The sequence below is a fragment of the Lactuca serriola genome, chromosome 4 (genome assembly GCF_051521515.1).
Source record: "Lactuca serriola cultivar US96UC23 chromosome 4, Lser_US96UC23_V15, whole genome shotgun sequence".
In the NCBI taxonomy this organism is placed as follows: Eukaryota; Viridiplantae; Streptophyta; class Magnoliopsida; order Asterales; family Asteraceae; genus Lactuca; species Lactuca serriola.
Window position 1 is genome coordinate 145,741,389 of NC_136411.1, and position 26,149 is coordinate 145,767,537.

Below are 26,149 nucleotides of genomic sequence, written 5' to 3' on the forward strand. Positions count from 1 at the left end.
TTCACATATTTTACATGTATGATGATGTTTCTAGAATTTCAAAGAATAAATACTAAAATTTAACCAATCAAAACCAATTTCGAAAATAATTAATCAAGTCGGATATCCAAACTACATCAAAAAGGGTTGGTAAACCAACATTCATTGATTAAATCCATTTAGGAATGAATGATGTTTCCAGAATTTCAAAGAACAAATACTAAATTTTAACCAATCAAAACCAATTTCGAAAATAATTAATCAAGTCAGATATCAAAACGACATCAAAAAGGGTTGGTAAACCAACATTCATTGATTAAATCCATTTAGGAATGAATCATACCCAATGGAAACACTTACAAAACAAATTCTCTAATCAAGTAATATGTTAATTTGAAGTAAAGGGAATCTAAAGTTCAACCAAAAGAACTTCAGGGGCTTTTTAGTAACAATAAACACCTACTCATAAACATAAACAAGTATCAATATATAGCATTGCACCCATAGCATTCCTCCACGTGTCACAATTTTGAATAATTTATAACTAACAAAGCAAAATCAGCCACCACAAACAAACCACGTATCATTAGATACACATACATAAACCCATCCTTCCCCTCTATATAAACGACATCGGTGAGACAGGATCGAAATGGTCCACCGTCTACCATCGAAGGCGGCCAAAGCAGGCAGACTACGGTGCATGCTTCCGGTGAGCCATCTTTCTCTCTATTCCTCTATATATAGTTATATACGTAAATATATGTATATGTAAATTTCTATACCCTATGAACTTCAACCTCGAAATTGTTAACATAATGATGAATTTGATTACATAATTTGATCACAGATTACTTACAGTTACAAAGATGTTGATAGATAGGTTGTTGAAGCTAAATTAAATCACAAATTTTGCAATAAAAGTCAAAAGTCAAAAGTAAACCACAGAGTTTTATTCCTGAAAAGCATGTGTACAAGTACAATTACAAATCTTTTCGAGCAGAAAGGGCCAATCTTCCCCTAGCTGTCGAGGGTTAACTTCCATTGCAACTCTAAAATCTAACAAACAAATCCTCCGTTTCTCTTCGTGTTCTTCACTTCTCCCCAAACTTCCAAAATGTTGTTTGACTGGTGTCCTGAAATTACCAAAACACCCTATCAACCCCTTCAAATAAGCATCTAATCCTTTATTCAGTACACTAGCACAATCCATTGATACTCCTTGAAGACCTTGTGCTGCTGTAATTTGATCCATACGTTCTTTTAATCTGATCGTATCCATCAATCCACCAGTGTCAAAAACAGTAACATACTTTCGATTATTGGATGACACCTTTCGGGCCCCACATGGAATCCCGAGTGGAGCTGTGACTGTAACTGATCCATTTTCATGGTGAACCTTCGGTGGTGGTGGTGGTGGTGGTGGTGGTGGTGGAGGAGGAGGTGGGGGTTTTCTGGTGGAAGCGTTCTTTAAAAGTGATTGAATTAACTGATTATGAAGTGATAAGTTGTCTCTTCCAATAGTTCTTAAACAAAGCTTATCGAACTCAATCTTATTCAGCTTTAAGCTCAAAAACCTTTTCAAGTAATCAAAATACTGTTTTGATCTTTCAGGTCCGAGCTTTCTGGTTAATTGATCTTTCATGTCGGCAAGATTGATCCTTGAATGCTTCTGCTGTGGTTCCATAAAACACTCACAAAACTATAAATTTCCTACTTCGCTAAAAAAAACCCCAAATTTGACGAACTAAATTAGGGTTTTGCTTCTTCTACAAAATGACATCTTCCTGAATGAATTTAAACTACTCTACAACAATTTACGTAACGAGTAACGAATACACATTTATTGAAACTCTCAATTGGGTTTTTCCGTACTGATTCAGAGAATCAAATCGCATATTACAGTTTTAACTAACTCTCCCTCCAAAACCCAAATCCCCAATTATTCAAATTCTAATCTACAAACGAATAAACCCTAAATCTAATTCACATCTACACTATGTAAAAACCCTTAATTTTTGAAAAGAGATCTCTATCCAACTCCAAGTAAACTCATGAATCAGTGTACGAAACATGCTCACACTTTCAAGAATCTTCAAGTACCGGAAACGTAACTTTAAAAATGTGTTAAGCTTAACAAAAAGATCGAATTTGGAGATTTCCCAACACCAACTTCAATTTCTCAATGCAAAATTGGGAATCAAATATACAACGGATTGAAGATATTTATGCTTCGAATCAACTTTATCAGTAAACATAAATATCCAATTCTGACCTTTTTGCAGCTCCTCCAAAATTGAAATTCCGATCACTGAGGTGTTAACTTTCACAATCATCAATCTTTTTCTTCGTTGGAACCCAAGGTAATGATACTATTAGCTTCGATTTGATGTTCCAAAATATCGGGGTTTCCTTTTGGTATAAATTTCTCCGCCGCATTAATGTTCTTCGCCTAAAATTTCCATCTTGCCTGTTTAATTCAAAGCCAAAAGAGCACTCTCTCTCTCTATGATCGCTCTTCACCGATACACACTCTATCTTCTCTTTCTCTCTCTACTTTCCTTTTCCAACTCTTTTTTTCGTTTTTGAGTCTGTACAGCGACGTTAATGTGCATTACCAACTGCCCCCTCATCTTTAAATTATATAAAAAACACCCCCTTCAGTTCAATACTTGTGGTAGGGAATTCAAAGATATAAGTTCATTTCATTTACTTCATGTTTGTTTCAAGCGTATTGCTATGTGTGCATGATAAGTAAAATATTAAAATGTTTAACCTTTTATTGATGGCTCGAAATTTATTTGATGATACTTTCGAAACATAGGGACTTCCATGTCAATTATTATAAGCTAAGGGTGGTTTGTGTAACATAACAGTTTTCAGTTTTCTATTTTCATGTCTATTATAGCTTCATATACAATGGAAACTCCAAATTCGTTAACTAAATCTAATACCCCAAACATATATAGTAAGTGACGTATTGCTGTTCCATTTTAACCTTCTGATTTCATATATTTACTTTCAGGTTCAAGATTTCGCATATGCATGTTCGGGGCATTTTGCCATTGGAATCAACGTTGTTTATGTAGAAAACTTATAAACCTAAAATAACACATTTCATGAGAAAAGACAATAAAGAACATAACTTTGTGTATTATGTTCGGATAATTAAATTGATACATGATAATACCATGGTAATAACAACAAGACTACTACTGGAAGTTCCAATGCCTGATGGTTGATCAGTATCTGCAGGCTGGGATAGTGATTCAGCGGGAGTGTCTGCAATCTTTGGTGGTGATATTGGCGGTGCCTCTATAGAATTAGGAGGTGATTTTGGTGTACTTGCAGAACTACCTGAGGGTGCAACCAATGATGTTTCACTCTCCGGTGGTGATTTTGCAGATACCGGTGTATTTGCCGAACCTCCTGAGGGTGCACCCTCAGGTGGTGATTTTATTGATGTCGGTACATTTGTAGAACTACCTAAGGGTGAGGGTGCCGGTGCACCGTTAGGTGGTGATTTTGTAGATGCCGGTGCACTTGCAGAGGGTGCACCCTTCGGTGGTGATTCTACAATTGGAGGTGGATTTGGGGAAAGGGTTGGGGTTGGGGATCTCGAATGAGATGGTACTAGCTTAGGAGCCAACAACGGTGATTCTGCAAATGCTGGTGCATTTGCAGAACCACCTGAGGGCGCAGGTGATGCGCCCTCAGGTGGTGATTCTCCATGTGGATTTGGAGAAGGTGCGGAGTATCTCGAATGAGATGGGGCCACTTTATGGCCACATCGTGGCGTGTAGACACGTGGTTTTGACGTTTTTGGGGTAGGGGCAGAAGAGTCCACCCGAGAACTTGAATTTGAATCAGAAACAACCGGAAAATTCATCCCGAGTGGGACGATCTCAGTGCTAATATGAAGCACCGATATGTTGAACGGCTCAGCGAACATTGAATTTACCAAAATAGCCCCAACAAGGACTCCACTAGTCGCCGAACTAATGACAACATTTTCAGTCTTGGAAACCGTAGCTTTCAAGAAACCCTGTTCGCCAAGGGCTCGACCAGTGGTTTGGAATAGTGTTGTCATTTGTGTAGTCCCGTTTTGCAAATTATGTAGCTTTTCAACATCAAAATAATCAAGAACAACATGAACCCTCATGAGATCATCAAGCATATCATTTTGATGTTTTCCAGATAAATGCAATACATCATCATTAGATACAGCCAACACTGTTATAGTTTGGCGTGAATTGATCTCTGATGAAACGTTTGTTTCAGAAAGATAACGATTGAAGATGCTAAATGATGGGTATTGGTTGAGGATCGTTGTGATGTTAAATGCATTTGAGTAGTGAATGAAGAACAAATGGGTGTAGAGTAAAAAATAAAACTTAAAATGCATCAGTGGCAACAATGGCGACAATGGTTAATTTCTTGAAAATGGATGATAATATGGAGTGGTTGTTATTTGTTAATTTGTTATGTGTGTATATATTTGTACATGTACACACACAGATAAACGCAGTCAAGATTAGGACAGTTTCAATAGAAGAAAAAGCAGATTCTTGTGCCATTTTTGTAGGGAATTTGTTTCCAATTGTATAACTGAACCTGACTAAAAAATGTTTCCTTTTATATCAATGAAAGAATTAATTAAATTTTCTACAATGTTACATATTTTGTACATAACACGTATAAGAATATCTAACAATAAATCTTGCTAAACTCCCTTGGAAACAGTTAATGTAATCGGATATTTTTGTACTTGATGGAATCTTCTACTTTCTTCACTTTTAATGGCGTTCACATCTCCTTCTGACCATGAAGATAGACCATCATAGCTTGATCCATCTGTAAATGAAGACGACCATAACTCACCATCATCATCATCATCATCATCATGGGAGAAAGCTAGTGATGAGGTGATGTTGTTTATGTCAAAAACTTCTTTCTGTGATTTGTCAACCTCATTGACATTGTCATCAAGTAAACCTTTTACAAATGGATGATTTAACAGCATATTAGACCTTAATCTACACATAACCTTTCTAGACAAACAACCCTTCAAGAAACTCCTTCCATCTGTAGATATACTGCTGGAAACACATGGCAACTCATTTTCATCATCACTAATACGACTCAAAATCTCATCAACTGTCAAATCTTTTTCAGAAAACCAAAGCGGTTTTCCAGTCAACATCTCAAACACAATACAACCAACTGCCCAAACATCAGAAGGAGGCTCTTGAACACCATTAACAACAGTTTCAGGTGATAAGTACATTGGGGTGCCTCTCCAGTAAGGACCCAACTTGTTCTTCTTGCTCTGTTTTGCTCGTTTTGCCAATCCCAAATCCCCAATTTTAGCAGTGAAACCATCTCTTGAATTGGCTACAAGCAATACGTTTTCAGGTTTTAGGTCACAATGAACGTACCCTTTCTTGTGAATGTGAGTTAACCCACGTAGAATTGACCTGGTGTAGCGTCTGACGTCAACTTCCGGCAAGCTTTTACCGGATTTCTTGATTAGGTCGGCTAGGGTTCCACCGGAGCCATACTCCAACAACAAGTTGTACACCATTTGACCATCTTCTCCGTTTGTAATCTCGTCGCCAAAACATTTTATCACGTTAGGACACCCACGAATGTTATCCATAACTTCTTTCTCCTTTTGGATTGAACCAGAAGCAGAGACCTCCGCCGATTTCACAGCCATAATCGGTGGATAAGAGCTGTATTTCGATTTGGGTTTCTTCAAATTCGCTAGAAAAACAGACCCGAAACTTCCTTTACCTATCATTGCACCTCTGGACCAAGCAATCCCATCTCCATATTTCTTATGCACAAGCTTCCAATCGTCTTGTTTACTTCTTTTACCCTCGTACGACTTCTCTCCAGCAAGCAAGCTTCTTTTCTTCGTCTTTGCTTCCATGGAGTTCATATTTGTCACCAATTGGTTCGTGAAACTTAGGGCTTTGGTGACAAATTAGGCAACAATGTCGTTGTATTGGTGCAATACGCATGTATATGTATGTTTTTGCTTACTTGGGGTTAAAGCAATGAAACTGAAGGGATTGGGGGATGGGATTAGGGTTAGGGTTTAGAAGAAGAAAGCGTATGGAATGGGCATAGGTTTGTGGATGATTGAAGTGCATATGCAAGCTATTTAACGGAATAACGGTCAGTTGCGTTTATATGGAGTTTCATGTGCAGTTTCTATATTTGACGGCATAATTCCCTTCTTTGCTTCTACGGTCACGTTTACTCTTCTTGTAATGAGAAAAGTATAGACTTCATGAAAAAAATGTATTAAAAAATGGGTAAATTGTATTTTACGTTAAAGATTCATGAGTTTAATCGGTATTTGTTATAACGTATAAAGAATACATGTATAAAATAAAGTTTAAAAAGATTCATGATTTTAATCGGTATTTGTTATAACTTATAAAGAATACATGTATAAAATAAAGTTTAAAAGTTTCTAACTTGAGTATATAATTATATGAAGAATGAAGAATTCGGTCATTAAATAACAAACTCATCTACCCTAATAAATTAAAATGACTTTGCCACATGTCATCTTCTCATTCATTTGGACACATGACATTTTCTAGAGATTTTAAATTTTTCTATTTTCCACTTGTCATTTTATTGTATTTTTTATTTTATTAAATTAAAATCCACATTTAATATATAAGGTAATATATATGTAAGGTATTTATTAGAAAATGGTTTATATATGTAATGTATCTAATGCATTAAAGTCTCATTAATTTTAATAATTCAAAAAATTTCTTATTTTTCTTATAAATTTAAAGTTTTCAAATTGTTAAAATTTTATATTTAATTTTTTTTTTAAATAAACTCATGTAATACATGGGTCTCACACCTAGTTAGCAATAATTATGTTAAATTTAGAAGAGAAATGACTATAATAGTTTTTTTTCTTAAAGTGTTTTTACAATATAATCTAAAAATGAAAAATAAATCAAAATATTCATAATTTTCATGTCACATCTATTAAAATCGACATGGCTAATGAAAATTTTTATTTTTTTTCTCCAAAAATCTAAATGACGTTCTTCTGGAAACTAATGATGTAATCTTAGAAAATTGGTCAAATATAGTTTTTATTTTAAACAAGTTGTACTGTCTTGTCATGTTGATTACGAAAATCATAGGTCGTACTGCGAAATCAGAATCTGTGATCACGAAGAAAGCTTGGTCAATACTTGCATAACCTTGGAAGTACGAACCTCCATAGTTACACCAACATTAGAACATATGTTGTTAGATCATTTTTTACTCTATTTTGTGGCTCTTGGATGTGTGATAAGATAATTTTATTTCCTAACTTTTAATTGTTTATTTTCATTTTTTTAATTTTGTTACCATTAACTGTTTAGTTTTTCCATAAAATATAGCTTCATACATTCATCTTGTTAATTTTACCAATCATCTTTATATGTAATATCCCTCTAAGAGGGGACTAATGTACATAATGGCTGTTATGGATGGAAACAACCGGAGTTTTCATCTAATGTTTATCTAGACATGACAAATAGCATCAACTCTTGTACCTGGTTGGTCATGATGCGGATGAAAGAAGCTCTTAGCGGGACACTAGGGAAGTAACATTCATAACTAATCTGGACAATGTCATCATAATTTTTTTAGGTCAACCTGATTCATATCATGGGTATTGTTGTAAGAGTGTGGTTGTTGCTTTGTGCCCTAGGTTTGGTCAAAATAGAACATATGATCTTGTGTTCTATAGGGCATGAAAATCATATACAATGCATGACTTATTTTGAAGAAAATGTTGGTTAACTACATGTGACATAGACTGCATGTGACTAATAAAATGTTGGTTGACTACAACATATGGCATAGATTGCATGTGACTAGCTTGCCATATTGGCCATGCGAAATGGTTAAGTCCTTTTTCCGCTAACATTTGTTAGAATGTAATCAACCTTAATAGTCCATATGTGTGACAACCCGAAAAAATTTTACGTTTAAAAGACCAGTCAATCAAATCAACTGAGTGTCAAAATCATTAGTACAGAGTTCTAGCCTGGTTACAGGTCATTCTAAGGAGTTTTGAGCCTAATACACTTACGGAATAAGTGTTAGGAAGTACCCGCTAGAACCACAGTGTAGCAAAACGAACCCTAACCCCATCTAAATGAGTTCACGGCCACAAGACCATGAGTTTACGGCCGTAAACTTATGTGGCCGTAAACTCAAGAGTATATATAGGGCATTGGGTCATTTCTTCAGTTCTTGGCCGAATTTTCCTTCATTCTCTCTCAACTATCATAACAACAATCACCCTAGATGTAACACCCAAAGTTTTGAAGGCCAAGAAAGGAAAGAAAACCCTAATTTTAAGGGGGGGGGGGGGGGGGCTCGGCGAGTCCAAGCGGGATCCGGGTCGAGGAGTAAGTGACCGACTCGGCGAGTCGGCCATGGAGACTCGGCGAGTCAGGTCTGTTCGAGGAAAACCCTAAATCCGGGACTTTGGGCGCTATTTAAACTCCTTATTCTCTCCATTAAGGTTCCTTAGAGCCTCCCTCATACAGAAAACGAACCCTAAGCCCCCATTGTTGTGCATTCAAGCTTCCAAGTCATTTTTGGGTGAATTGAAGGAAGAAGAAAGAGGGAAATCATTGAAGTCTCAAGGATTGGCCTTAGATCTGGAGTTTGTGGAACCTTTCTGAGTTATTGAAGGTAATAAGTCGTTCCTTTCCTTTAGATTTTCTTTGGTTGTGAGATTTGGGGCTTTTTAAGCCATGGATAGTCATCCATTTGAGTTAGAAGCCGGATCTGGAGTTGCTACTTCAGATCCAAGCATACTATGGTCTTGAGAAGCATAAAGTTTCAACCCTTGAGTTGATTATGGAGCCTCCTTGCCTTAAACCCTATTTTATGGTGTATTTTGCCTAGATCTCCTTCTCTACATGTAAAGTTTGCAACTTTACGTGAGGAATAGGCTTGGGAAGGGTAGATCTACGGTTTGGAGTCCATGCATGACTCAAAAGTCCTCTGCATGTATAGAGATCTGAATGGACTCGACGAGTCCTTTGAGTGGACTCGGAAAGTAGCATGACGATGAGGAGGAACTCGACGAGTGGGATGAACAGCTCGTCGAGTCAGATGAAGTTGGGTAGGAACTCGGCGAGTCTGTTGAAGGTTGTCTTGGACTCGGCGAGTCAGGTCGCGAAACCCCAAACCCTTCGAGTTGAGACTCGAATCAGTGAGTCGAGTGGAGACTCGGTGAGTTGGACAGGTCAGGACTCGGAAATCGGTACACTCGGCGAGTCATGGACTGACTCGGTGAGTCGAGATGCGAATGGAAGAACTCTGAACATATGAACTCGGCGAGTAGGGTTGACCTGGAAGGTTGACTATGACCAGGACTTTGTCTTTGACCGGAGTTGACTTGGTTGACTGGCGGGGGTCAGCTAGACTAAGTGTTGCATTGATTTTGGTAGCTCGGGAAGCTAGTGGAGCAGGAGTTCAGAGAGTTGCCGGTCAGCAGCCAGTGGGATCATCAGCGAGTTCAGCCAGTGCAGGTGAGTTTCCCTTTGTATGAATGGGTCTACGGCCACAATGTCGGCCCATGTAGTTATGAGTAGGAGACCCGGGGGTTAGCCCTAGGCACAGTATGCTAATATGATATTCGGGACGAGGTCCAATGATAGAGGGCGGGTGCCCAAGGAATGGTTTATGTGATAGTTTATACTTGTTGTCTGTGTGATACTTGTATGTGCCTGGTAGGGAGGTGAGTGTGGGCGAGGTCCCGTATCTCACCAATAGCAGAGTGTGGATGGTGTTCCACATCTCAGTAGCAGCAGATCAGGGGCGAGGCCCAAGTTAGGGAAGGAGTGAGGGTGGGTTGGGCCCGTACCTCACTATCAGTAGGAGTATGGACGGGGTTCCATGACTCATCAGTAGCGGGACAAGGGCGGGGCCCAGAGATAGGCGAGGCCTTAGGACAAGATCCGTTAGAATGTGTTAAGCTTACGTGATGTGATGTGATATGTTTATGTGCTATTGTATGTTAGTGCGTGAGGCCCTGTGATAGGGGAGGCCTAAATGAAACAGATTTGTATCCGAGCGGGGCTCGAAGCCAGGGGGCCTGGAGCGGCGGGGCCGTTGTAGCGGGCGAGGCCCGAGGTAGGGGTGGGCGAGGCCCAGGATAGCGGGTGTGGCCCAGTATGTGCAGTATGTGGTTATGCATGGTATGTGGTAGGGTGGGGAACTCACTAAGCTTTGTGCTTACAGTTTTCAGTTTTGGTTTCAGGTACTTCCGGTAGCGGATGATGGAGCTCGGGGTGATCGCATGGCATACACCATAAATTAGTCAGCCTGGGAATGTTTACTCTGATAACGATCATGTATTTTGGAAACTATTACTCTGTTTATGTTTTGAAAAGATGAATTTGCTTAATGTGATGTTTTATTAAAAGAAATTTTTAGTCTTGAATTTTGGGACGTTACAAGTTGGTATCAGAGCCTTGGTTTGAGGGATTCGGACATGCTCTCGGGTGTGTCTGAACTCAAACCGAGGAATTGGTATAGAAGTTTTCAAAATGAAAAGACAGTTTTGTAAAAAGAGAGTTTTGGGAAAGAAAACAGTTTTAGAAAAGCAAAAATAATTCAGAAAGAAAAGAACTTTGAAAAAAGAAAAAGGGTGTGGTGCATGCAATCAACCAAGCTCAAGTAAGTACCCCAAAATACCCATACAAGTTTATGTTTTGATTATCAGTTAGTAGAACAGCATGCTAGAATAGGGCTAAGGATCTAGGGATGATGCCTTATGTGCCTGTTATATGTGTTTTTGAGCTGCATGATAGTGCTGATTAGACAGTAGTCGGATAGCCTGTTTAGGTTATGCCTGAGTCTATGAGTTTGTGTGGGTCTATGAGTTTGTGTTGCATGCTAGTTCAGTTTCTTGCTATGTGGATACGATTTCTTAAGTATGTTGTGGTTGGATTTCCCTTTGTCTGAATGTTGCTTGCTTTGTGCATTGTGGGATTCTGAGTGATGAAAGTTAGCCATCAGGTGGATACGACATGTCACATGTGATCAGGGTTGAATAATCTCAGAGTGCTGGATTTGGTCCTATTGCGCAGCTCTTGTTTGAGTCCAACCGTTGTAGGGACGAGTCTTTTACTTGAAGGATTATCTGAGCCTCGTCACATGTGATGGTATTCAGGTGATGGCTAATTGGCATCACAAGGAGACCCTCAGCAGTTGAGGACTGGTTTGAGCGGAGTCAGAGGTTTTCCTAGGGTAAGCCTAGGATGAGATAGTGCTGGGAGCAGTAGTAGTGGTTAAGGGAGCTGGTGGAGTCAAAGCAATTCCTGAGGAAAGTACGGATAGATGTGGAAGGTAGTATGGGCCCGTACTACTGAAAGCAGAGGATCCGTACTCGATTCGGGAAAGGCTGAGACAAGACCGGGAACCTGGTAGGGTGTGTTTGGTCCCACATCAGTGATGAGTATTCTGATAGTGGTTGTGGTATATTTTCAGCATGGTGACGTTGCGGGAGAGACCAGCGGGCGGATCAGGCGCCGGAGAGGGATCAGGCTCGGGTTCAGGGGCCGAGCAGCTCGAGGAGCGAATGAGGGAGTTGATATCCGCCGAGGTTACGCGCAGTATTTTGAATCAGACTCCTTTGATCTTTGGCACGGTCCAGGAGGGTATATTGGAGATTTTGGATGAGAGGCTGGGAGCCTTCCGTACTAAGATGATGGCTTTGATGGGAGCGCGTACCTTGACATTTCGGGAGTTCAGGGCTTGCGGGGCACCATATTATCATGGGGCTAGGGACCCCATCGCTAGCAGCAAATGGTTGGCTGATGTTGCCAAAGCATTCCGTACGAGCTGGTGCCCTGAGGGGGACAAGGTCAGACTCGCTTCCTGTCTTCTGAAGGACAGAGCGAGGGATTGGTGGGAGGAGATTGGTCATGTTTTGGGGGATGATGCCGCGTTGGACGCGATGACTTGGAGTGATTTCTCGGCCAGGTTCAGGGCAGAGTTTTCGCCGATTATTGAGGTGCAGCAGTTGGCACGGGAGTTTCAGGATTTGACGCAGACCACTGAGACTGTGGTAGAGATCACCGCCAAGTTCAGGGAGAGGGATCTTCTTGTACCGCAGTATGTCGCGGATGAGGAGATGAAGAAGGCCCGATACCATGAGATGTTGAGGGACGACATCAGGGAGTTCGTGAGCAGATCCAGCTGTAAGACGCTAGAAGATATGATTTCTCGGGCTAGAGAAAAGGAAATTGATTTGGAGCAAATCCAGAAGAGGAAACCGGATGAAGTTCAGGTAGTTGCAGGTTCGGGCAAAAGGCCCAAGGGATCGGATTCGAGATCGAGGGATTATCAGGACCGCAGTCGGTGCGGGAAGTGTGGCAGGGCGCACGGGGGCGCGTGCAGGAGTGGTAGCGGTGGTGAGTCTGGCTGTTTCAAGTGCGGTCGGACTGGTCATTTCAGCAGGGATTGTACTGTTACCGCCGCGCAGGGATCAAACTTGTTATGTTTTCATTGCCATCAGCGGGGCCACAAGAAGGCCGAGTGCCCCAGTTTGTTTTCAGCAGGGCGGGTGATGGCACCTGACCCTGCAACTTTGAGGATCACAGACGGCCGTCAGGGCCGTGCAGAGGCGCCTGCGGTGGGAGGCAGAGCTCTTCAGATGACTACCTTAGAGGCGCGATCAGCATCGGACGTTGCAGGTATGCGATTTCTGTTTTCAGTTCTTTTATTTGTGCATGCTTATATTGTTATGGTTCTGCATCATTATCGGTATGAGTATTTTTTTTTGAGCGGTTGATTGTGATCGAGTTATATGCCATCTGCATACCTTGGATGTTCGAATGGTAGTGAGGGGATGTGCCCTATTGGAGAAGGTTACATAGGATGCAGTAACTGTAGCATGCTTGGGAGGGACTTGGTATGTCTCACTAGATCGGAGTTGTATAGTGTTAGAAATGGATTGGTTAGATCCCTAGCTATGGTAAGCTTGGGTTCCTCAGCAGATCGATTATGGAATGGTAGCAAGGATTTCTTTTGAGTATTGAGCAACAAGGGGTAAGCAGGATCGAAGTGGGGGAGAATCCTCTGAGTGTGCAAAGGTAGGAGCACGCAGGTCCAGAAAGAGTGTCCGACCTCCGAGAAGGAAAAGAAGTGGTTCAGCGTTTGATAGATTGAGGATTTCAGGGTTGGGAGTTTGAAAAACTCCCCATCAGCTAGTGCGGGTGATGGTAATGGTTAGTACGTGGTTAGGAATTCAGGTTGTGGATCGCCCGTAGGACTCGAGGGAGTCGGAATGAGATCTTGAGAGCTAATGGCACATGGGTGCCTTCGAATTAACAGTTAGTGGTAGAAAGTGATGTAAGACTACAGGGCAGCCGTAGCATTCGCTAGCAGTTAGTGGTGGAAGTGTTGTAAGACTACGGGGCAGCCGTAGCATTCACTAGCAGTCAGCAATGGATGGTGATGTAAGACTACGGGTAAGCCGTAACATTCCTTAGTAGCTTCGATAGCGGAGTTGGGGCGAGGCCCTTACCTCCTCGTGATCGGTCAGGGATCAGGAATGGGTAGTGGATGAGAATGATAGGGAGTTTGCCTATATAGCCCTAGAGAGGTGAGACCTTGGGAGGCCGCTCCAGGATATGGTTGGGTGAGACCCGTGGGCGAGGAACGAGCGAGAGTGATTAGACTAGTGGGACTAGAAGGATAGAGGCGGGTGGGACCCGTGGGCTTAGCATTCACTAGCAGTAAGCAATAGATGGTGACGAATACAACCCACCTATTACGATTTAGTGTATATGCGAGGGTGGTATATGATTATGATTACGCAGACTTAGTATGTGTGTTTCCGCCCTTTCTCCTATTCCTCGTTGGGTTGTGGACCTGGGGCAGAGTCGCACATGCGACCGTCTTACTAATCCTAATTATATACGGCTCATATACACGAGGTAATAATAGATGGACCAAGTATAAATCCTATCAGGAACACCAGGGCAAAGTTTCCAGGTCTACGAGTGAGTATTCTGCAAAGCAGAAGAGCGCAACCCCAGTAGTAATGCTAAGAAAGCTAATTTCGGGACGAAATTCCCTCTAACAGGGGGATGATGTGACAACCCGAAAAAAATTTACATTTAAAAGACCAGTCAATCAAATCAACTAAGTGTCAAAATCATTAGTACAGAGTTCTAGCCTGGTTACAGGTCATTCTAAGAAGTTTTGAGCCTAATACACTTAAGGAATAAGTGTTAGGAAGTACCTGCTAGAACCATAGTGTAGCAAAATGAACCCTAACCCCATCTAAATGAGTTCATGACCACAAGACCATGAGTTTACGGTCGTAAACTCATGTGTCCGTAAACTCAAGAGTATATATAGGGCATTGGGTCATTTCTTCTCATTTCTTCAGTTCTTGGCCGTATTTTTCTTCATTCTCTCTCAACTATCATAACAACAATCACCCTAGATCTTCAAAACTAGTAAGTATTCATCCTTTATTAGTTGATACACCGCTTAATCTAGCATTCTCTCACGATTTCATCCACAAAAATCATGTTTTCTTAGATCTTCAAGAAACACCAAGAACACACACTAGTGTTCTTGGCCAAAACCGACCCTTCAAGCTCCTAGATCATAAGTACTCTTTTTATAACTTGTTTTGTACTAGATTTAACATGTTTAGGTATCAAAAACATCAAGAAACAAGGATTGGATGAGAGTTTACGGCCAAGGATCACCCAAGGCCGTAAACTGCCTTTTATGGTGCAAAGTTGCCCTAAATTCCTTCCTTATGCTTGGAAACTAGCCTAGACCTTTACCTTGATGTGATAAGTACTTGAAAACATCAAAAGACCATCATCCATATGGGTTTACGGCCGCAAACACATGGAGAAGTGGTCCATGGGCCGTAAACTCCATTTAAGAGTGTATTGATGCCACAAACACTTCCTAAGGCTTAGACTTGAAGTTAGGATGCTTCATTTTGACTTTTAGGACATCAAACCACAAAATGGTAGGAGCACCATGAGTTTACGGCTGTAAACTCATGGGTTTACGACCATAAACTCTAATGGAGTTGGTCTCATGACCATAAACACCTTTAGATGCCATTTCACTTCCCTTTGATGAATCACATGTGATTCCAACACTTGATCAAGGTGTTTCCTAGTCCCGGAAGGCGTTTCCTTTCATATAGTTGTTTATAAACACTATATTCATGTCAATATGTGTCCGTATATGTCATTTAGGATTTATTGTGTCTCGGGACATCATTCGTGGAACTTCTCATCCTTACACGCATACTCGTTTGAATCACCCACATCAGGTGAGTTCATACCCCTTAATCAATGTTTTAAATGTTTTTAAATGCTTTTATGGGGGGGGGGGGGTACAAGTTAAGTCATGCTAGTTATTATATCAATCACATGTGATTACGAACCAGCATACAAATGGATTTACTACACTTTTAGTTGTTCTATCAAATTGATTACTTCAAATGGCTTTCCAAAACGTTTTACTTGTTTAACAACTGTTTATTAAACTGTACTACGTTTTGTATGTTTTCTTCCAAACTTTGTTATACTTTGTTATCAAAGGAATTACTTTTGAAATGCTTTATAGAATTACATCAAGTCATTATTATTTATTTATTGTTCAAAACCCTTAAATGTTTTACAAAACTTCTTTTGTACTTTTAAATTGTTAAAAGCATGCCTATATATGTATAGTTATATAAGTAATGTTTGAAGGACTTAGGAAGGCTAGCTCGCCTTATTTCCTTTTCCTCGTTGGGATGTGGCTTTAGGGTATCGGTTATCCGTCTGAGGGTCGTTCAACTATTAGTTATATATCATGTATACATATATAGAAATAAAAGTACCCTCAGTCAGTTCAGTACCTTTGGCTAGCAAAGGTATACCTTCGTTATACTTGTACCTTACTAGTAACTATTATAGGTATAGTTAGGAGATACTACTTGCTATTCCTATTACAAGGAATACACCAGATTCAGTTCATTCATGAGTCTATACTAAATGCTATATGAAGAGATACACTTACATAGATACTTTTACATAGATACCTTGTTAAAAGCATGCCTGTATATGTATAGTTATATAAGTAATGTTTAAAGGACTTAGGAAGGCTAACCCGCTTTATTTCCTTTTCCTCGTTGGGATGTGGTCTGGTAGGTATCGGGTATCCGTTTGAAGGTCGTTTAAATATTTAGTTATATATCATGTGTACATATATGGACATAATAGTTCTAATCAGTTAGTTCAGTACCTTTGGGTAGCAAAGGTATACGTTCATATATCCCTAGTAAGCTATTATAGGTATAGTTTGGGCTTATATATGATTTGGTAATAAATATGGATTTCGACCTAGCGATTCGTTGCGGAAGTCACCTTTAGTTCCAAACGTAGAATAGGGACTACCAATCATATTACTACTTACTTACAACGGGTCTCGTGAGAAGACTACTTACTTATAGCGGGTCTCGTGAGAAGACTACTTACTTATAGCGGGTCTCGTGAGAAGACTACTTACTTGCTTACTTTCTTTCACTTAAGTCTTGGTAGAAGACTACTTTCAAAACAGTCTAGTTTTGGTAGAAGACTACCTTTTTATACTAGTAGGAAATATGGGATTTTCTAGGAAATTCAAACATTTACACTTTTACTTATAAGACTTTTCATTAATACTTATATAGATAACGACATTAAATACTTATGAATTCACCAGCTTTAAAGTTGATACTCGCTTTCAAAATAACTTGTATTCTCAGGTCACAAATAGACAGGTACCGATGCAAGGTTTAGTAAAGACGGAGCAGTCAAGACTCGTCTTTTATTTTGAGTATTCATTATGTTGTTATTACCATAAAAGAATACACTTGTAAGTAAAATTATACTAATAATGCAATGGATGATGTTGTTGCTTGTTTACTACTTTGCATTGTTGTGATACTGTACATGACGTCCTCCGCCCCCGAACGTTTCTGTCGTTCCTATTTTGGGGTGTGACAATATGCCATCAACATATTATTGTTCGTGAATGCAAATTTGTCTGATGGCAGATAAGAAAAACGTCGTCCGCCATGTTTCATGTAATAGATTTTAGGTCACATATGTTGTAAATCTTCAACTTTGAAAGTATACATGTGGGAAATGACACAATTGTGGTATAGTGTGTGGTCATACTTTGGCGACATTATAGTTTTTAGCATTTGTATGTTTTTACCATATGGTTAAGGTTTATTGGATGTCTACAGTGTATCGAGCTACATACCAATAGACAAATTTGCGTTCTCTCTCGCCTCCTTCTGAATGGGAAATACCAAAACAATTAATGGTCGTTTTAACCCATATGTCAAAATTAATTATTTTTGGATTTAGAATTATGAAAGACAATTATTATCATTACTTCTTATTACATACCACAAATAAAAATAATATTCGAAATATTGGACATCTTTAAAAATATTCCAATACACTTCGTGTGCAAGTCAACCCCATCACTTCACATTATGTATTGCTCTTTAGCCGTCTCCAAAATATCATTTTCATCTTCATTCGACAATTCATCTTCAATATTGTAATAAATTTTGTTAAAATTCTTCACATCTCTTGTCCAATACTTAAACTTAGTATTCACTTCTTTTTTTTTGTTCGAGGGCTCTACAACCAAATTCATAGTGAAATATATTTGTCAAGAAGACCAAAGTGATCATACTAGCAAATGTGGGAGATCGATAACAAAATATCATCTTTAATGATAATCCAAGAACGTGTGAGTGCGATCTCCTTTTCTGTAGTCCATGAAAGGGTACATTTGCCGACATTTTAAGTTGTAAAATTGAATAACTAGTGTAAAAAAAAGTTGAGTTCTAAGTCCTATATATATGGAAAAAGGTAAATTGACACATTATGGACATTTAATAAGAATTTTCATTTAACCATTGAATTTTCATTTCGTCAGAGAATTGCCATGTCACTTTGACAACGAAAATATACACTTTGACTATGAATTGCAAACATTTAGTAAGAATTGTCATTTAACCAATGACTTCTCATTTCAATAGAGAATTGTCATGTCAATTTGACTATAAAAATGTATACTTTGACTATGAATTTTAGATAGTTAATAAGATTTTCATTTCATTAGTGAATTGTCATTTCATTAGGGAATTGTCATGTCAATTTGATTACGAATTTCAGACATTTAATAAGAATTGTCATTTCATCGATGAATTGACATGTTGATTTGATTACGAAAATATACACTTTGACTACAAATTTCAAATATTGAATAAGAATTGTCATTTCACTAGTGAATTGTAGATGTGGGAAATGAAAAACAACATCTAATCGGAAGATTTATAGATGTGACATATGACAAAAAAGTGGTGTACTGTGTGGGCACACGATAACAATGATGAGGTCATTAACTTGGAAAAGATTCACCAATTTGTTAACTATAGTTTGATTTTTTTTTTCATGTATCGAGTTACATACTGAACTAAAATGGTATACCCTCTACAACCTCCTGCTGGGATTATGAAACAATGTATCGATGTTGTTACCCCCTCTATAACTTAAATATTTAGATATCTTTTTTAAGTGTATGTGTAATGTTATATGTTATCCACTAATAAAGTATCTACTTAATATGACCTCCAAAAAATTTCCATCATCATAACCCATCCTAACTTGGAGCTTACAAAATACGAATTCTCGACCTCCAAATTTGAAGTGTAATATTTCCATGTATAACCGTTGTTATATAGTACACAATGAAAAAATCACCTTAAAATGAAGTTCGTATTAAAGAATTATGATGGTTCAAAGTTTGAGTATTTTTTCATATATTTCACCAAGAAGACTACTTTGGACCTCAAAAAATATGACTTCTCAACCTTTAATGAAAAAAAAAATAGCCAATGTGAACTTCGTATTAAAGAGTTATGAATGTTCAACGTTTAGGAAAAAGTTGGATTTTCGCAGATGACCACAATTCTCACAAATGTGGCCATTTTGGTCGATTTTCATTTTTGAGACTATTTTGTGGAAAAACCTTGGAAAAAATGTTATTATGGTCATTTTCTCATTTTAGAATCATGTATGTTACTTGATATAAAATATATAACAAAGTTTTTTTAAGATTAAAATTTATTAGGGTGGACGGATTTGATGAATTTTTGCAATAAACTCACCGTGGTACCTTTGGCCATTGAATAGAGGGTAGTGCCAAATTGGAAGGATAACAAGTTACATAGCTCGTTGAAAGACTCTCTCTCTCTCTCTCTCTCTCTCTATATATATATATATATATATATATATATATATATATATATATATATATATATATAATAACTAAAATGATTGGTCCATAATCAATCACACATGCACACAATAGATAGTGAAAACAAAATAACCTAACCCTATATATATATATATATATATATATATATATATATATATATATATATATATATATATATATCATATTTACCTACTATAGATAGTGAAAACAAAATAACCTAACAAGTTACATTTCAATTTTTTATTTTTTAAACCTTTTTACCTACTATAGATATCATATTTAACCACTACAAAATTCACACCTTCACTCCAACTTTCTTCAATTCTGTAATAATTGTAACTTCCCAATCTTCAGGTATGAATTTAAAGCTTATTATTTATATTTTTAGGGCACCTCGATGAGTTGGAAGGCCCCAACTCGACGAGTTGAAGGCTGATCATGAAAACCCTAATTTTTAGGGTTTGCACCCTATTTAAAGGCCTTAACTCTCATTGTTGGCCTCCTTCATCACCTCCTTGTCCAGAGAAAACCCTAGTTCGTGCTTTTGCCCTTATTGAGTGTGTGTGTGTGTGTGTGAGAGAGAAAGAGAGAGAGAGAGCTTAAAGAGTGGTTTTTGGTGCTCTTTTGGAAGGAACGAGAAGCTTGAAGAAGTTAGCTGAAGGGAGTGGCTGTAGATCCGGTGTTTGCTCTGTTGTGGCTACCATTTTGAGGTATAAAGTCGATACCTTGGCCTCTTATTGCTTAGATCTACTATGGAAAGATATTGTTATTCTTGGTCCATATTAGGGTCATTCTTGGAAAGATGCATTGTTTGAATTTGCCACTTCAGATCTGGATGTTTTGTGGCTCTTTGAGCCTAAAGTTTCAAGCTTTATCAAGTATTGGCCCTCCTTCATGCCAGACATAAGTTGTGGGCCCGAGGGGCAAGCCAGACTTATGTTATGGGCTCGGGAGCAATCCAGACATGAGATGTGGGCCCGATAGGCAAGCAAGACTCAGGCTGTGGACTTGGGGGTAATCCAGTCTGTAAAGTTGTGGACCAATTACATGTTGTTATTATGTGTACTATTTGTTATGTATCGGTATTTTGGGGAAACTCACTAAGCTTCGGCTTACAATTGTGGATTTTGTTTCAGGTACTTCAGATGATCGTGAGAAGGCGAAAGCTTGATCGTGCACCTCCTCGTTTTTAATGTTGTGATTTCTTGGAAAACTCTGATAATAGATTATTTCGAAAACAATTTGTAAACAATGGATGGTTTTGGAATGTTTGAAAAGTTTAAAATTTTTATAAATTTTATGGATGTTACAATAATTCTCTCCAATCTCATTCCATTTTAGCCGATTCCATTTTAAATCGGTCTTTCTCGTGGAAAATCCAAAAAAGTCGGCTTAAGCCAAATACACAAACTGGCATAACAAAACCGCAAGCTCTTCTCAAGATTTTCCATATTCCTTTCCCGATACCTAAATCCAAAACTATTCCCGATACCAACCATATCAACCACAATATAAATGGTTGCACGTCAAAAAATACGATGACAACCCCCTCATCTTGCATCTAAAAGGACCAAAATATCTTATTCCATTACATACACAACTTCTTCGGATATACAATTTCCACCTGATTTCAACGTAGAGTCTGAAAGCAGTTTGTGTTTGACACGTCGCCATTGAGGCAACGTAAAAGGGGGAGGAAGCGGAAGCCACATCCTTATAGCCTCATGAAATAACGGATCTCCTCACTGAATCGAATCACTGGCCACTCTCATATAAACAAAGCAGAGATGGATGAGAGAAAATGATACCGATAGGAAAAATTATGTGTCATGGAAGCTAAATGAAAAAGAAAATGGCACTCTTGGAACATGAAATACAAGTGATGAAGAAAAACAAGAGGAAAAAAATATGCAGTATCTTTTTGAACCGTGTTTTACTAGTTGTTGAAATTGGTGTTTGCAAGAAACGGAAATTTGAAGAACTTATGGTTAGGAGATGTCGAATTTCATTTTAGATTTTTAATTATCATTTTAGGATTTTTATTATTGTCTTCGAATTTTATAGTAGTTTTATAATTTTATTTATTGTTTGTAGTAGTTTATCTTTTTATTTAATGAAATGTTATTTTCATTTTTAGTTTTAAAGTAATAAACCTTTAGTTTCGTTAAAAAAAAATTAATTATGTCTGAACAAAATCTAATTTATAGTTGATATCGGGTCGAACTAGTCTACTCAAACAAACACCCTTATAGCTAATTCATGTCTATTTTTCAGTAAAAAAAAGAATATTTATTATTTTCATCATATCTTATTAAATAAGTTTCAGACTTAATCTCCAATTACTCGTCTCGTACATATTTTTTTGTTACATCAATTATTTAATTTTATCCAACAAAATGTTCCAACTTAAATCTTCTCCAATCTTCTTCTTCTTCTTCTTCTTCTTCTTCTTCTTTTTTTTTTTTTTTTTTTTTTTTTTTTTTTTTTTTTTTTTTTTTTTAAGAAATGGACTAATTTACCCGTATCAGTATAAAATATTTTATAAATCCCTAATCCACAATTTTATTTTTATGTATACATAATATATATAAAATTAATAAATGATGAACAATTACATTAAATAAAATTAATATATTACAAGGCATGAAAATTAAAATAACTACTATTAAATCTAGAATCCATATTTTGTGTGTATCTCATCATACACCATTACATTAAGTAGACTGTTATAAAAATAAAAAATAATAAAAATACCATATAAACATTATAAAATAATATTTAATATTGTATGAAAAAAAATAACTAGTCGAAAATAATAAAGTTTTAAATGTTCCATATATCAAGTGTAGTAAAATAGAATACTATTGAATAAAAATGTTAATTATAGAAGAATATTTAGTAAAATAAAAATGGTTGATATTATTGACTTAAACAATTCGCTCAATGATATTTAAAAAAAAAAAAAAAAAACTTTGACCGAGTTTATCTAAGTAACATATCTTAAAATTCACTGGAAATAGCACGACAACAGTACATTTGTATCTATTATCGACAGGCAAATGATATTAGTTACACGGTTTTACCGATCATTTTTTTTCTCAAATATATCTGAAATTTTATTGTAATTATAACTGAAGTTGGCAAAAATGAACGATAGAGACAAGTGTGAAACAACAAAACATGCAACCAATTTTTTAAACTCGCAAATTTAGAATTTTTATTTCCGACGCAAAAATATGAGCTCAATGGTATTGGTAATATAAGTAACTTGAGATACATTACATATTAAAATAAAAATATCAAAGTTTAGTGTCTACATGATGATATTTAATCTTTGAAACCATACGAAATGAAAAGGCCTTATAGTTAAATTTGTTGTGTGAGGTTTTCAAATTGAAGTCAAAATTGAAGTCAAAATTGTTGGGTCCAGATAGTCTTTATATATGCAGAAAGACTTATATAAAGAACTACATATTTTGGCATCAAACAAACAAACTTTTTGATTAAAAAAAATATAAAAGTTATATCAAAATCAACGTAACAATTCTCTGGTGCATTCCCCCTCAATAACCCCTGCATCATGTCAGATTAGAATGGTCAAAAACATGTAAAAAATAGCAGATTCTTTTAGTACTTCAAAAGCTCAAAAATTGAAAAATAAACAAACTAATATAACTATGCAGTAATTAAGTTTTGATAAGTCGATCTTATTTTTGCTCACTATGTCAATGGCTCCTGATAAGGTAATTATTAAAAGTACTACAGATATTATCAAATTATTACTAGTATTTATCACCATTTCTACTAAAAAACTTGTCAATATATAATGTTCTCCTAACCCTTTTTTCATGCTTATTACATTCCATGATTACATGTAGGAATGGAATGAATTTTCATATACATGTTAAACCATGAATTTTTTTCTGAAAAGATTTGTGTTGCTAAAAGTCACATATGAAGAAAAAAGGTTATAGCAATTTTTTAAACAATTTCATGTTGGAATGGAAAACAAAAACATCATATGGCTAACAAAATGGGAGGAATCACATTCCTTCAAGAATTATCCATTCCATTCCATTCCACCAGGCAAAACAAACAACATTTTTTTTATTCCTACGAAACAAACACTTCAATTCCATCATACCAAATAACAATCTTAGTTGTGACATTAAGTGGTCATTTTCATTTCACCCTGCAGCAATATATTCCAAAATCGATGTCTACGTTCATGAACCACATATCAAAACATAAGTGCAATCATCTAAATACCTAAAAACACGTTCTGCATAAACTTAAAACAATTAAAACCGCATCCTCGTACCTGACTTTTCTAACAAGAATCGACTTGAGCTTACGAGCCAGGTCTTGGGATTTAAGCCTACGCTGTAGATTCTTTCGAGCCAAAATTCGTTTCTCTGAGTTCTTGATGTGATATAGCTGTTCGTTTTTTATCATTCGTTCGATGCCACTAGATTGCATTATCCTCTGCATATAAGTCAGTCCTCTCTCCAAATTGTTGTTCAGAATCTTCACCCGGATACCCCGCCATTGCTGTAGATCTGAGTTCAGATTGTTTAATCCGACGTTTGGGCGTGTGAAGATGGATGCGATGCTCCTGTGTATGGAATTCATCGTTAGGGTTTCGCTTTTGGGGAAAAATTAGAGAAATTGAAGTGGAACCTGCGTACCTAATAAGTAAATATAAAACGTAAAAAAGCATTTTTAAAGTATCTACTATAATACGATAAATAAAGTTTTTATTTTTTGTTTTTTATTTTTATGAATTTCTCATGAGTTTTGACATTTGTTATTTTATTGTATTTTTGAAAAAAATATTATCGACTTGTCAATTTCTGATTTGTTTTAATTTTTAAAATTAAAATCATATATTTATATATTTAAAGTATTAAATATAATACATATGAAATTAAATTGCAATGAATATGTTTCTACGGTCTTATTTTAAAGTTTTACATTGAAAAATATTTACTACTTATATTTTAATGTTTATTTTTTTTAAATCAACTCGTATAATATACGGGTTTCACACCTAGTAAATGAATAAATTAATGTTTTTTTTTTCCATATGACCTCTTCTCCTTTATTTGAACACATAACATTTTTTAGAATTTTTAAAGTTTCTATTTTTCACTTATCATTTTATTGTATTTTTCATTTTATTAAATTAAAATTTCACATTTAATATGTAAGGTATTTATTAAAAATGGTTTATATATATAATGTATTCAATATATTAAAGCCTCATTAAATTTAATAATTCAAAATTTTTCTCATTTTTCTTATAAATTCAAACTTTCCAAATTGTTAAAATTTCATATTTAATTTTTTTAAATAAACTCATGTAATACATGGGTCTCACACCTAATAAATTATATTATAATGTTTAACCCTATATTATATTTATCCTTATATTTTAGTGTAACACTATATAACTATATAGTATTGAATAAAAAACAATATATTTAAAATATTCTTTTTAGGGTTAAATATAATGTAATTAGTTGGAAGACTTTAATGTATACACTATCTTTCATACTATAATTATAGATATAATGTAAAAATATAATGTTAAAGGTTGGAGATGATCATAGTTCAAAAATAATGAATTTCATTTGCCTTTTCAAGGATTTTGCTCTTTATGGTTTCAAAATTGTAAATTTGGTCAATAACCTCAGATTTTATTATAGCTTTAATCGTGACGAATAATCCATGTTATCTTCCAGTCGTTAACCCATTTTAAGTGCTTCTTACACAAGGTATTTTATTCATTTTACATCACAACAAATTATAGGGACCAAACTTATAATTTTTCCTAAAACCTATCATAAAGTACATAAATAGCCCATGTGATTTGGGTTAATCTGTACGTTTTGTCCATAAATTTTTTTTTTAAACTTAGACAGTCCTTATAATATAATTTTGTTACGATTTTGATCTCTGACATATATAAAAAGACTATTATGCATTTTTTTTTATTTTCTTTTAATTATTTCTAATTTTTAGATAATATAAATAAAAATGGGTCCCACCCTTTATACCATTCCTTTTGATTGGAATACTACGACCCACACTTTTAAGCACATAGAGGAAATTTAGCACCACTGCTCACAACCACCACACCAACGACCCTTTAGCAGACTACCAACACTCTACCCACTATTAGAAAACAGACCTTTAATGACGCGCTTTTTACGACACACACTGATTAATGATACGCAAAAGGACGTGCCCTTAAAATAGTGTCATCTCTCCAAAAAAAATTAAGGATTCACGTCACGCATTATTGCATGCCCTTAATTTAGTGTCTCAAGAAAAAAAAATTAAAAACACGGAGGGCACTTTATCTTAAACGCGCGTCGTCTGTACCTGTCGCTTTATAATTTTAATGAAACGCGTTTTTAGTAGACAGGGGGGAAACGAAATCCCTAAAATTTTGAAAACCCGCCTCATTTTTTCTATCTTCTATTTCTCTCTCTCTCTCTCTCTCTCTCTCTCTCTCTCTCTCTCTCTCTCTTCTCTTTCAAGCCCTATGCCCTAAACAGCCTCCACCAACATCTGAACGAGCCCTCGCCAGTTACCTCTACTCCACCATCAAGCTCTTGCTCCGCTTATGGAGGTGTTGGCGCTGCTGGTGGTTGTCCTTCAGCTTCAGCCACACCTCTTCACGATTATAGTCCGTAGCAGCTCGTCTTCCCCCTCTCTCTCTAGCTCTCTCTCTCTCTCTCTCTCTCTCCCTTCTCTTTCAAGCCCTAAGCCCTAAACAGCCTCCACCAGCATCTGA

General features: G+C 36.7%; 4 protein-coding genes across 4 annotated transcripts; all 4 read right to left on the reverse strand.

The window, feature by feature from the left end:
- Nucleotides 1-931: 931 nt before the first annotated feature.
- Nucleotides 932-1,624, reverse strand: LOC145098885 (uncharacterized). The gene has a single exon (XM_079036480.1). The coding sequence runs from the start codon at nucleotides 1,622-1,624 to the stop codon at nucleotides 932-934; it is 693 nt and encodes a 230-aa protein (XP_078892606.1).
- Nucleotides 1,625-3,059: 1,435 nt separating this feature from the next.
- On the reverse strand, nucleotides 3,060-4,472 carry LOC145102692 (uncharacterized). The gene has a single exon (XM_079040148.1). The coding sequence runs from the start codon at nucleotides 4,382-4,384 to the stop codon at nucleotides 3,134-3,136; it is 1,251 nt and encodes a 416-aa protein (XP_078896274.1). The 5' UTR covers nucleotides 4,385-4,472; the 3' UTR covers nucleotides 3,060-3,133.
- A 122-nt stretch (nucleotides 4,473-4,594) lies between these two features.
- LOC145102693 (mitogen-activated protein kinase kinase kinase 20-like) lies at nucleotides 4,595-6,208 on the reverse strand. The gene has a single exon (XM_079040149.1). It carries the CDS (start codon nucleotides 5,921-5,923, stop codon nucleotides 4,703-4,705), a length of 1,221 nt encoding a protein of 406 aa, XP_078896275.1. The 5' UTR covers nucleotides 5,924-6,208; the 3' UTR covers nucleotides 4,595-4,702.
- A 16,544-nt stretch (nucleotides 6,209-22,752) lies between these two features.
- Nucleotides 22,753-24,041, reverse strand: LOC145102694 (uncharacterized). Its single transcript, XM_079040150.1, has 2 exons — nucleotides 23,669-24,041; nucleotides 22,753-22,920 (listed from the first exon to the last, which is right to left on the reverse strand). The coding sequence occupies exons 1-2, from the start codon at nucleotides 23,977-23,979 to the stop codon at nucleotides 22,911-22,913; spliced, it is 321 nt and encodes a 106-aa protein (XP_078896276.1). The 5' UTR covers nucleotides 23,980-24,041; the 3' UTR covers nucleotides 22,753-22,910.
- Nucleotides 24,042-26,149: the final 2,108 nt, after the last annotated feature.

Excerpts from the sequence above, each read along its gene's own strand:
- LOC145102694 (XM_079040150.1), bottom strand. The coding sequence starts at position 23,979 with ATGAATTCCATACACAGGAGCATCGCATCCATCTTCACACGCCCAAAC.
- LOC145102693 (XM_079040149.1), bottom strand. The coding sequence starts at position 5,923 with ATGAACTCCATGGAAGCAAAGACGAAGAAAAGAAGCTTGCTTGCTGGA.
- LOC145098885 (XM_079036480.1), bottom strand. The coding sequence starts at position 1,624 with ATGAAAGATCAATTAACCAGAAAGCTCGGACCTGAAAGATCAAAACAG.
- LOC145102692 (XM_079040148.1), bottom strand. The coding sequence starts at position 4,384 with ATGCATTTTAAGTTTTATTTTTTACTCTACACCCATTTGTTCTTCATT.